Genomic DNA, 12596 nt, shown 5'->3' with positions numbered 1-12596 from the left:
CGTGTTCACTAGGTCAGGTCTGGATGCAAGTCTCTTAGCTGCCTGGTATCTCTGCTAGTCAGCGGTACGACCATGCTAGCCATGTGTTGCGCTGTACATTGAACAATAAAGTGTGTTTTAATCAAGTTGAATCTGGGACAGTATTGAAAACGCCACCCCTGCTCCTCAATTGGCACACCTTAAATGATGTCCAGTGTCCGATGATTAGACAGTGTTCTGAAGTATTGCAAAAACTCATCGCGAACTGCTGCATGTCCTGATTTTTGCTTTTCCCCCAAGGCAATCCAGGCCTTACTTGGTAGAAACCCTCCTGTCACGTCTGTGCAGAGAATGCCCACTCGCTCATACCTCGCTTCCATCTCATCCACGGGTCTGACTATCAGGAATGAGCGCATCCAATCTGGGCCTTCATAAGCTGCTTCTAGCTTCTCATAGCTGAGGAAGTGTAATAGCAGAGCAGGTTTACCGTCGAGACAAGTCAAGTAGTCCCTTTTGGTGATGTCCCACTGAAAAGGATAGCAAATATCTGGTGCTGAGTCACCAGAAGATGCAGCGTTTTGGTACTTGAGACAGAAACCGAAAACCTCCTCGCCAGAACCTTGATCCTGCCTGCAATTCAGAGTAACAGGAGCAACTAGTCCATCGACCTTCAGCACTGCCTCTTCGAGCTTGCCTGAAAGCGAAGGATTGCTAGGAACGCATTGCTTCATGCTGACTTGAGCTGCGTTCACAAGTAGCATGTTGTCGTGGCCAGCCTGACCCCAAGGACCTTTCATAAAGTACGCTTCGATGAAGGAAAAGGATATGTGACCCTGAATAGACGCCCAAGACCATGAAGGTGTGTCTTTCAATGTCCTTGGCTGCCCAGATTTTTGAGTCGCCCAGCAGAGCCAAAAGAGCAACCCTTCTTCCCAGAGACCAGCAAGATATCTCCCAGGTTGCTGAGACTGTCTCATCAAAGTTGCAATTCCAGAGAGAGCTGGAAGTTGATCACTAATATGAGTGAAGTTCAGACTGGTGAGGTTCTCGATCTGCTCAAGCCAGAGAAACATGATTTTGTCGACTGCGAGTTTTCCTTCGGTGATGGCGAGAGCCTGGTTTGAGGTCTCAGCTCCGGAGGGATTCATCTCGAGAGCAGCTTTACCACCGCCGCATTGGCAATTAACTTCCTCGTGGCATTCCCAGTGAACTTCTCTTGGTCCGAAGTGGAGGAATCGTCGTGATAAGACCCGTTCCTGATACACCCAGCCTCTGGATAAGAGTGGAAATCGGTCCACGATTTTGGTGCGATCCTCCAAAGCGTCGTGAAGATGAGCTAGGGGTCTCCGTACTCCCACACGAAACTCGCTCTGAGTTTTGGGGTCAAATCCCTCAATTTCGATAGCAGTTTCGACGAGGGGAGTTGGGTGATATAGACCCCCAGCTCCGTCAGTCGAGGCTGTCGCGGCAATGGTAAACTCGCTGTTGCAATAGTATGAAGCCATCTTGACAGCTTCTGCGGACCAATCTTCAGCACTGTTCTGAATGATGCACAAGGAATCAATCCAAATGCTCTCAACACCCATCAGACCTGCAAATATGATGGCCTCCTGGAATGTCTTGGATAGTTCACCCCATGGAATTTCGTTCTTATACTGATCAATATTCGTTGTCTTTGTTGTGATGATGGGATTCTTGCCCCAGCAGTGACTTAGGGTGATGTATTGCCCTGTTTCTCCTTGGGTCGTCTCATGGAGCTTTACTTTTGGGTGATTGAGAGGGTCGGCAGGGTTACTCTGAGGTATAATTCGAACGACTCGCGAAGGAAGAGTTCCAGAGTATTGAACAGCACATTTTGGATGGCTGTTGCGACAGCTTTCTAGCCATATATGGGCTTGCTGGATGGCATTTTCGAGGTCGAAATTGAAGTGATCGGCAGCCCCAACTTCATCCCAGGGACAATAATCGTCTGCGAGGCGAGTCAACTTCTCATTCTCGGCATATAGTATAATATGGGTTACCTCGACGAGAGAATAGTTCAATGAACCTGTTTGTTCTGGAAACAGCTCGAATGTCTTCACCAGGATGAAACAAATCCCAGCGCATCGGCCCTTCGAAACCATGAAATGCGAGCCTATACTCTTCAGGCTTGTCAAACACGTAAGGATAGCAATGCTGCAATGACCTTAGCAGGATGCCACATGTAGCGCAGCCTTCTGAAGCTGTATGCGCTATTTTGTCGGGGTAACTGAAGAAGACGTCGAAGGGGTTGCTCTGAAGCTGATCCCAGTCGAAATCCCCACAGTTGGGGCAGCCCATGCGGCGGCGTGACCTTCTGCGTGAGCTCATGGTAGCTAGTGATGGGATTGTAAGGGAAGACTGTCTCGGGCCAGAGATGTCGATTCTTGCGTCGTTTAATGCACTATGACTTTTCGCATAAATTGGCCATCCCATCTTATCTACAAGTCTCACAGGGATCCATCGTCAGCTGCCCAGCCTCAAACTGCCCAATTAGATATGAAACACAGCCGCTCCGCTGTTAGCTTTCTTGGAAGGATTGCGGGGTAAATGCTCTCTGATTGCTGTCAGACTCGTACGGTCGCATGTTAGACTTGACATTATCTTGCATTCGGTGAAGTTATGTCAAGTTGACTCCAAGACGAGCCTATACACTACACAGGCTACTTCAATCATTAAGGAAATTAGTAAGTGTGATTCAATAATCGTATTGAACACGGGTTATTGACTCTGCCAGGTAAGAATGGACCTCTCAAACTCCAGACTTTGCATCTTTTGTCGCTGTTTAGAGCCAAAGGATCAGCCATGTCCCTCACTTAAGAACGAGCAATCGACCGCGAGCATGGCCACTAGTCCTCTGGAAAAGACTCTCCCATGGACTAGAAAAGATGAAGATCTTTTACAGAAACTCCGGCAAAGCCCTAACACGCTCTGCAAACGCTGCTCCGACTTTGACATTCTGAGAGCCTTCAATGAAGCGAGGCCCTTGGACCAGAGTCAACGAGCTGACCTTCAGGGAGAAAAGTATAGCGGGTACTTCGAGATTCAAGAAAAGTACAGGCTGCGTTTGGGTCTTCTCTCCGCTTTTGTCGTCACTCCTACCTGTCCGCTGTGTCGGCTCATCTATCGTCTGATTCCTCGGCCACCGCCGGATCATGATATGGACGTTTTAAGCCTGACGCCATTTCGGTGGTATATTCGGCAGGACCACTGGGAGACTGTTCCGGAGAGTAGGAGAGAGAAGTTTGCCGTGTGGCTGGGGCTCTTGTCTCCGGAAGTTGAGGGACCTTCCGGACGCAGCTTTTTCACCAGTGGCCAAAATCTCAGAACAGCAATGATGACTGGGGAAGCCATCGCTCTGGCGCCCACCCAACAAACACCGGCTGAAGAGACTTATACTGCGAGGAAGATCAACGGGATGGTTGACTTTGATCATATTCGAAAGGGCTTGGAACACTGCCAAAATCATCATCCTGAAGCATGCCAGGCCAAATTCGACAAAGGCCTGCTCGCTACCCGCATGATCGATGTCTCAACTCGAAAGGTTGTTAACTGTCCTGATCAGTGTGACTACCTAGCCCTCAGCTATGTTTGGGGCGGTGTTCACCCTCAAGATGGCGCCTTGGAAGCAGGAACTCTGCCTCAAACGATTGAAGATGCCATCACTTTGACAAAGGGCTTGGGGAAACAGTACCTATGGGTATGAGATTCCAGATTCTCGTCCATTTGCACGCTAACCGTTGCAGGTTGACGCCCTATGCATCGACCAGAGCTTGAACCCAACACCGGAACAAGCAGCTGAAAAGGCCAAACAACTCGGGCTGATGCATCTTATCTACTACTGCGCAACCATTACCATTTTTGCAGTGGCCGGGCCACGATCCGACTATGGCATTCCCGGTGTATCGCGTCCTCGTGTGCCTTCTACAGAGGAAGTCATCGACGGAGAAACTATTTTGACTGTTCCACCTCAAATTATGGCGGAGGTAAAGAACTCTGCTTGGCAGAGTCGCGCCTGGACTTGGCAGGAAGATGCACTCTCCACCCGAAAGCTGTTTCTCACCGAGACTCAGTATCAATTGCAATGCAATGAGACACTTGGCTGCAGCTATCACTCTGAAGCATGTGATTCGGTGCCTGATCTTACATGGACGCACATATCAGGCGGTAAGGTCAAGGCCGGATTTGTTGAGGCAAGTGAAGACAAGGGGGTTCAAGATGGTGAAGCTAACGATATACGCAGGCCGACAACAAAGATTTTCTCGACAGGGCCGATTCCATCTTTGAGTCAATCCTTTCCAGTTACACACCCAGATATATGACCAACGATGACGACTCTCTCAATGCTTTCCAAGGCGCCCTTACGCGGTTCGGCTTGGCAGCTTACCCAAAGGGCTTTGAGTGGGGAATGCCACTGAAGCAATTCCCCCAGTCACTTGCCTGGATACACGATTTCACCGTCAAGCCGAAGCGGCGAGCCTCTTTCCCAAGCTGGAGTTGGGCGGGCTGGGGCGGAGGCGTGCATTATCCGGTTGGTCTAATCGCGAAGGAGACTGCCCAAGTCGACCTGGTCCCACGAATGATTGGAATCAATGGCAAAGAGGTCACTCTTGAGGGCTGGGTGGCGACGCTTGACATTCGAACCGAGCCTTTTAGTGAGCTTGTCGTACCTGGGAGTGACACGGCAGTTGGATGTATCACGGAGCGAAACTTTAAGCACAACAACACCATTTCGTCGGGGAGGTACAGATGTTTGGTCGCAGCAAGGGTGAAGAAGGAAACATTAAGGAATGGTCTCCAAAATCAGCAGGTATTTCTGGTGATTCTCCATGAAGACGAAGGGCCAAAAGTCTATGAACGACAGACGGTGATTACAGTGAGCAGGCTGGCGGTGGAGGGCAAAGACTTTATGGATTTTGGTCCTGAGCATACCACTGTCACACTGAAGTAGGCCATTTATCAACCTATGATACGCAACGCAATGATACTTCAAATTTTGATCACAGGGTGTCACGTTGCAATCGCAGGATGCGTCCTGTCTCATTCCTAAGCGGCTGGTAGAGAAGAATGAGGAAGGTCGTCAGCTTATGGCTTGCAGTGTCTCGGGCCAAGCTCGAACATGAGATACAAAAGGATGTTGTGCTACCCCAACATGACGTTGTTGTCTCACTTGTTTTCTTCTATGGAACAGTGGTAGTGGCCACTGACGGGCGTCAGAGGTTGGATCGGGGACCACATCACTGTGAAATGCTCTTTTCTTACCGTGACGAGACACCTCATCGTCATCTTACATGAGTGCTCGAGGTCATCTTTGGGGAATTGTATCCAATTATGATCTGTGGAATCCACTCTGTTGCTAGAACAGATGTTGATCATTCACAGGGCAGGACAGCCAAGTGTGGTCCACGTAATGCGACGGAAGGGGAATAAAGGATACTCACTATCTGCCAAATGGCTGAGTGAATTGCCACCTAAATGTAAGAAGGGATGTTATCTATGAAATTATGAAATGAGATGGTAGTATCAGCATTCCTGAAATGGCTTTGCATGATAATAACACGTCTTCACACCATTAGTCTCGCCCACCTTTTTAGCAGAATGGGGGAGTCGGCTTTAAGCCTTGCCATCGCCAAGGATCTACGGGGCCTCAAGGACGAGCAGGCATGGGCTGAGACAGGTCAGTTGCCGCGCTGCAGTGGACTATGGAGATGCATGTCTGTTTGAGAGCGGTAAGCTTACATGGAGAGTTTTGATCAACATCAGCCGGGGCAGTGGGGGCATTGGTTTGGTCAATTTTGGCAGGTGATTTCTGGTGACTGGTCTCAGACTAAAAAACTGACGATTCTGGCTGTCTAGCTCACGGGCAATCTATTTAACAGCTTGATTCCCGCTCGCTAATCTCATCTTATTTGCACAAACACACCTCACAAGCTCCTTCTCAAACATTCCTATTCTACGTCTTTGCCTCCCTATAAATCCACAATGAAGCTCATTAACACCATTCTCTTTACCCTCACTGCCGCTGCTGTCAACGCCTGCGAGGAGACCTTGTGCGCCGATGCCGCTCTCCAGATAGAGATTGAGTGTCCGGAGTGCATCACAGGGCCATGCCACCTTTATAGCTGCCCCGAGTCCATCTTTTCGGTAAGGTTCTACGTTGGATTTGGGTTTTATAGCATATTTTCTGACAATGTATAGTATATCTGTGGCGAGGACAAGACAAAGTGTGAGCTGATTTCTTAAGCTGGCGCTCATTTCAACACAGAGCTAGGAACCCTGTGTTCTCTGATGAGGAAGCTGCAGGTGTAGCAAGTGTAGGAAAATATCGGGATATTCCTCGTTTACCATCGTCTGCGGCCGCGGGCTTGATTATTTGATGGGATCTTTGAATGAGAAAGGAGGACTCTCGGGATTAACATTTATTGTCGTTCATTACATCGTGGCCATGATGAGCTTATATAGATTCAGCAAGATCAGCTAACAGGCTTTCCTGCGTACACTGCCTCTCCTGTGCTCGATATAGTAAAACTAGTGATTTCCATGATCACACCAAGGCTAGGGGTGATGAATCCTAGACTTCACGCGCCTTCACTTCACGATACTGCACAATAGAAGGATCGATACAGGTAGAATGTCAAACAACGCTTTTTTATTGTGACCCCCTTTTTATGAGAGTAGGGGCCGCTACATCGATAATAATGGCCTTCATAGCTTAACCCGAGTCTCAAATCTTCAGCTCCCCAAAGGCGTTCTTAAAAGCAGGTTGCTCAGACAGCGCCTTGAGGTATCGGACAGTCCCGGGCACCTTGCTTCGCTTCTCCTCGTCAAACAGGAAGCTGAGAGAAAAAGAGAGAGCGCCGAAAACCATGATATCGGCGAGGGTGACCTGCTCACCGACCAGGTACTCCTTGCCGCCGGCAAGAGCAGCCTCCACCCGCTGGACTCCCTTCTCAAACTGAGCGACCATCATGTTGAAAGTACCCTCCTCTTGAGGAATATACTTGTAAACAGTGACGCCAGCGACAAAGTTCATGGGGACAGCGATGTGGGCCTCGCAAAAGGCAACCCACTCGTTGATCTGGGCCTTGGTGCGGACGTCGGCGCCGTTGAGCTGGTCGGCAGCGGGGCCGCTGTCAGCGATGAACCGGCAGATGGCGATGTTCTCGGCGAGGCAGAAGCCGTCAGGAGTCTCGAGGGCGGGGACCTTGCCCTGGGGGAACTTGGCGAGGAACTCGGGCTCCCTGTTGGTCACGCCCATCTTGAAGCCCTCAGCATCGACGACCTCGAGGCCATTGAGCTCGGCAGCGACCTTGACCTGGGTGCGGTGTTAGCGGTTGATGCTACTATAGTGTCGGTTTACTTACGCGCTGGACCCGGTAGTTTCCAGGGTATGTGTAGATCTTGGCGAAAACCATGGTGAAGGATTGTTGACTCTGTTGGTGATAGTGCGGGGTGTAGATGGATCTGGGTCGTCGGTGTACCTCAATGAAAGGCGTCGGGCCGTCGGGGGAGCAGCCCTTCTATAGGGCGAGCCCTCTGATGAGGGCCGGCTGGTTGATTGCCGAGTGCCGAGTCATGCATTAAGGGGAAGAAGGCGGTGTGAGCGGGTTTCTGCGTCATATTCTCCATTATTTCGCATGAAAACTCGGCGACGAGCCAGTGGTTTGCTGTGTTTCGTTGCACGCTGTTTGAGGCCGGTGGGATAACATCCAGAATAGACAATGCTTAATAATACTATGGAGCTGCGTAGAAGAAACCTGAATGATCCATTCTGGAAATGCTTGCGGGTCAAGGGGTTGGTTGAGCCGAAACAGCTTGACTGAGATCCGTTCTCGCCAGGTTTGATGCAAGGCATTGAGTGTTTTGGTTGCGTGTGACAATTGTATGCAATCCAACCCAGTCGGGTCTTTTGCGCTTAGCCCTACAATCGGCGCGAGAGTGGGATGCGAGAGTCTAGGGTGGATTAGGATGCATCTCACCATTCATACAGCAGAGGACGTGATATCTTAGCATATCTACTGACCATATCGATAGTGACCTAGTGCATTTGCAGTTATTTCACTGCCTTTGGCCCCCAACACGCTATGAATCATTAGTCGGAGGCCGCAGCAACTCAGCCTTGGACCAAAGTACTAAAGGAATCTCAGCCGCGGGGAAAATTAGAAACACGTCTGTGAGAACACCACTAACACAGCCAACTTGGCGAGCTAGCGAACAGCGGTGCGTGAAAGCGCGGGCGCAATCACGTCGGCGGCAACAATAGACTGGTTTGGCGTTTGCATTCAGTCTCATAAAGAAGATGTCGTGCCCAAGATGAGCCCTCGCTTTCTTTCGTTCTCGCATCTTCAAAATTATCGCCACTTAGACGAATACGCGTAATTGTACAGTCGCTCAACCACAAAACCACTGGTCATGGGTTCTCACATTTTAGGTACGTGACTCGCATGCTCTGCTCGTCCATGGAGCTAACATCTTCCAGACCTCTCAAATGTCAACATCGCTCTCCTACGGCTTCTTCCGGGGAAGCCCGATGATGAGATTGTATGCGACGTTAGGACAGTGCCCTTAAAGAGCGACCCGAGTTACGAGACGCTTTCATACGTTTGGGGCGACCAGTCAAATACTCGCCAAATCACCTGCGATGGATCGCCAAGAGTCATTACCGAAAGTCTTTACCTTGCACTCTCGCGGCTACGTTTGCGCGACAGGCCCCGGACAGTGTGGATTGATCAATTATGCATCGACCAGACCAACGACGTCGAAAAGTCTCTCCAAGTCAGCGTCATGCGTGATATCTACAGAAAAGCATCGCGCGGCCTGATCTGGCTCGGCGAGCTTCCTACAGAAGAGCAGGCAGGTTTCCCAGAGAGACATGTAGCCCTCGTTTTCCAGTGCTTGACGGAATTGATTACCGATTTGGCCAACGCCGGGTCGTCGGCCGAGGGGATGCAACCCCGGGATCTCGGCGAAGTCATCCTTGCAGTTATGGGCTCTCAATGGGCAAAATGGCAGGGCGTCAAATGGTGGCAACGCATCTGGACAATCCAAGAAGCAAAGTTACCGAGAGAATCCGACCTCATGTGGGGAGGCCACACTCTATCCTTTGACATCTTGAAGAGGGTCGCTGTTGGCCTGGTAAGGATCGACTCGGGCGTGGGCCAACGATTTGAACAATGCTTTGCTCTTGGCCCACTATCCAACGAGTTTTGTATCCCAATTATGAACCTTCAGATCAACGATCCGGCACCGATATTGGGACCACTGTACCGCTGGCGTTCTCGCGATGCGACGAACCCGTTGGACAAGATCTATGCCTTGATGGGGTTGCTTCCCGACAAGCCTTTTAAGAGCGTGCCTTTCTGCGACTATACCATTTCCGAGACTGAGTTGTATACTCGAGTCACTTTGGACCTCATCCGCCATCACCAAGGTTTGCTTCCAGTGTGTGGCCGCCGCGGCGAACCTCGCATGACTCCTGGGCTGCCATCCTGGGTCGTTGACTGGACTTTCGCCGACGACCCGTCACAAAGGACAACGGATTACTTTGGCCATTGTTGGAGATATAATTACTTCAAATGCGCAGGTGGAAAGTACGTTGAGCCTGAAATAACGCCCGATGGCACTGGGCTGGTTCTTCAGGGTACGCAGGTGGACAAGATTGCGGTCCTGGGATCTGTCAATTACCTTCTTGACTACCGACAACTCAGCAGTGGGGAATACGACGAGCACACCCTACAGACAATCAGCTTGTGGTCCTCGATATTCTACGAATGGCTAGGCGATCGATCGATAGACGAGCCATATATAGGCGACAAGGCCATGACATGTCTTGAAGCCGTCTGTCGTGTCTTGATTGGAGACCTTGTTTACCACGGCTCTGAACCAAACCATCGTGCGTCGCAAGAAGATGTCGCAAGGGTTCAGAATTATGCCCGGGGTGGCTGGGACCCTAACATTGCCGCGAGTGTGCGGGATATGGCGAGGAGCCAGGCCTTCTTCATCACCGAATCTGGGTACTTTGGCATTGGGCCTCCAGATACAAAGATTGGCGATGAGGTTTGGGCATTGTTATGCGGGAAAGTGCCACATGTCATACGGAGAAGCAGTGAGCAGGGTTTGGATTTTGAGTACATCGGGGATGCATACGTCCAGGGCATAATGGATGGTGAGGTTATAGCCAAGTCGGCCACGGCTATTGAAACTGTCACGCTTAAATAAAAGACGTCATACACGACAGTAAGCGTCTCAATAATATGTAGAGATGTTTAATAATCTTAATTCCATTGCGATAACAATATGAGGGGTAGTCGTGAATGTGTTGCAGGATATTTACATCAACATATGTACAGAGTCACGATTGCCAGTGTCCAGCTTTCCAGCTCCAGACTCCCACGTGCAGAGTCCAACATCCTCATGTGTTAAAACCGATAGAATAACGAGAAGGTCGAAAGAGGGCAAGTATCGATGCGTCGAGATGGATTCGCGGGTTGTGACGAGGTAACAGAAGACAGCCAAGCACTCCAACGACGACATTGCCAGGCATGCGCGTGGGAGTTAGGACTTCTTGCACTCGCGCTCGGCGTGGTGCCACTTCTCTCCCTTGGGGCAGCGGCACGTCTTGTGCTTGTGGTGATAGACCTTGCCCTTTTCGTGGCAGACGCAGGCCTTGGTGTCGCCGCTCCAGGAGGCGTGGGAGCCGCAGTGGTGGAGGGTGCTTCGTGCCTCGACGTCTTGGTTGTCGGCGTCTGGGTTGGGGAGGGCGCTGACCGAGTTGACGGCGACGAGGGCGCTGAGGAGGAAGCGGTTGAGAAGCATGGTGGTGTTTGTTGTAGTGTTGTTGTTGTTGTTGGTTTGTGTAAGTTGGTCAAGGCAAATGAAGTAGTGAGTTGATTTAGGAAATAGATACATATCGCCGTGAACAGCACATCTCTTTATACTTGTCTTAACTGCCTTCAGTTCTAAAGTGAGTTTCCGTCTCGGCAGTCAGCGTTGGTATAGCCACTCAGCAGCCGGCAAACTCGGCTGGTCGGCAGCTATGCTTACAGCTTACAGGTGGTCATCTAGAAAGGCACGACCCGGCCGTCATTTTCGGATACGAGACAGTATTCGGTAACTCGGCAAGCTAGTTGCCTGTCAACCGACGCTCCGTGGGTTGGAGGCCTTCAAATGTTGCTACAATACGGTCCAGCGAATGAGAGGGTTGTCCGAGAGTGATCATACCAACTACAAAACATACAGGGCGGTAAACTTCAGTCAGCTGCTATTGTTAGCTGTCGTCAAAATAAGCCGAAAGAGTTCGGCTAGTCGGCATGCGGCCTCCCCCGGGTTGCCTTGAACTTTGGAGTCCAACCCATACAGAGTTCAAGCGCCCCCTTTTATTTCGTCATAGGTCTTTTCTAGCCCGTCAGGCACGCATAGTCCCGTTGTCAGAACTAACGAAGTGACGCGCGTCCACTTCACGCCACTTCACATCCGTTTGTCTTCAATCATGAGCGTCACTTGTCGGATAAACGGCCTCAACGGCCTAATCCGCCGAAACCTTGTTGGCCGTTTCCGCAACTACTCATTATGTGCTCGTACATTTCCACCATCAGTTGAGAAAGGGAAAGGCCATTGCCAGATGACGACTTGCATAGAGGCGGTAAGGAATAACCAGATCCACGCTTCTCCGTCAAGGTGTCCGAAAGGAGAGCCAGAATTCAATGCACCCTGTTCCTTCATCGCAGTAAAGCGTTGACTTGTGACTTTTCTCTTGCATAAAATTATAACATGGTAGATGCAATGCGCATGGCATCCTCAAGACGGACCTTCAGTAATTCCTAAAATCTTTTCCGCTGGCTATAGGAAGCTATTCACCTCTATGAGAGGCGCTTATTTTGTACTTGTAAAAGAAATTTCGGTGTACGCTATCCTTTGATGTTTCTTAATCAAGAAGCCCTAGATCAAGCCGCATCTCCTCTGCTACACGACCTGCACTGGGGGGGATGAGGTACCGAGAGCGCTGTCATCACTGTCTCAACCTCTCTTAACTAATCCAACTGTCATATTGTTCCTGTGTGGCTTGAGTCGTGCTAAACGACACACACCTACCCTATATTGCCCATGAGATTACACGGTGCTTAGGAGGATTTCGAAACTCTCACCAACCTTGTACAGAAGGGAAAGTTCATGTAGGATACTTGCCCTTACTAATAGGCAGCATCATCACTTTAAGCAACGCTTTGACAATCAACTACCTGAGATATGGCAAACTACATTACGTTGCGAGGTCCTTCTCCTGCTCAACTTCGGAGGCTCGGAATTATCGAATCCCGAATCCCGCCGTTGACCTATCGACTCCCAGTCAAGTTTAGATGATAAAGACATTTTATCAGCAAGTTTCCTAATTCACCGCATGCTGCGTAATAGCGACTGTCACGCCATAAGTTGAGGAGGAGGAGGGGTAGTTTGCTCCGAGGAACGATGATCATGCCGTCTAGGGTGGCATCCCGAGGATCCTAATCCCTGCACTATACAAGCTTATTCGAGGTAAGAGTATCCAGACACCGCGAACGCCATGCGGAACTTGGGCTTGGGTGGATGATTATATGTAGAGGAGA

The 12596-nt window shown here is 50.2% G+C and overlaps 5 protein-coding genes across 5 annotated transcripts; 2 read left to right on the top strand and 3 right to left on the bottom strand.

Annotated features, from left to right (window-relative positions):
- Positions 1 to 179: 179 nt before the first annotated feature.
- Positions 180 to 2328, bottom strand: NCS57_00364000 (HET domain-containing protein; the record flags this gene model as incomplete). Its single annotated transcript, XM_053053625.1, has 2 exons — positions 180 to 1948; positions 2001 to 2328. The coding sequence occupies 2 exons, from the start codon at positions 2326 to 2328 to the stop codon at positions 180 to 182; spliced, it is 2097 nt and encodes a 698-aa protein (XP_052915785.1).
- Positions 2329 to 2839: 511 nt separating this feature from the next.
- NCS57_00363900 (HET domain-containing protein) lies at positions 2840 to 4948 on the top strand (the record flags this gene model as incomplete). The annotated part of the gene is made up of 3 exons (XM_053053624.1): positions 2840 to 3697; positions 3744 to 4190; positions 4241 to 4948. The coding sequence occupies 3 exons, from the start codon at positions 2840 to 2842 to the stop codon at positions 4946 to 4948; spliced, it is 2013 nt and encodes a 670-aa protein (XP_052915784.1).
- Positions 4949 to 6721: 1773 nt separating this feature from the next.
- On the bottom strand, positions 6722 to 7412 carry NCS57_00363800 (uncharacterized protein; the record flags this gene model as incomplete). Its single annotated transcript, XM_053053623.1, has 2 exons — positions 6722 to 7312; positions 7362 to 7412. 2 exons carry the CDS (start codon positions 7410 to 7412, stop codon positions 6722 to 6724), a joined length of 642 nt encoding a protein of 213 aa, XP_052915783.1.
- Positions 7413 to 8409: 997 nt separating this feature from the next.
- Positions 8410 to 10215, top strand: NCS57_00363700 (HET domain-containing protein; the record flags this gene model as incomplete). Its single annotated transcript, XM_053053622.1, has 2 exons — positions 8410 to 8428; positions 8477 to 10215. The coding sequence occupies 2 exons, from the start codon at positions 8410 to 8412 to the stop codon at positions 10213 to 10215; spliced, it is 1758 nt and encodes a 585-aa protein (XP_052915782.1).
- A 336-nt stretch (positions 10216 to 10551) lies between these two features.
- On the bottom strand, positions 10552 to 10929 carry NCS57_00363600 (uncharacterized protein; the record flags this gene model as incomplete). Its single annotated transcript, XM_053053621.1, has 1 exon — positions 10552 to 10929. The coding sequence occupies exon 1, from the start codon at positions 10903 to 10905 to the stop codon at positions 10552 to 10554; it is 354 nt and encodes a 117-aa protein (XP_052915781.1). The 5' UTR covers positions 10906 to 10929.
- Positions 10930 to 12596: the final 1667 nt, after the last annotated feature.

The sequence above is a fragment of the Fusarium keratoplasticum genome, chromosome 3, assembly GCF_025433545.1.
Source record: "Fusarium keratoplasticum isolate Fu6.1 chromosome 3, whole genome shotgun sequence".
Lineage (NCBI taxonomy): Eukaryota > Fungi > Ascomycota > Sordariomycetes > Hypocreales > Nectriaceae > Fusarium > Fusarium keratoplasticum.
Note: the sequence above shows the minus strand (reverse complement) of the source record. Positions and strands in the feature narration are given on the sequence as shown.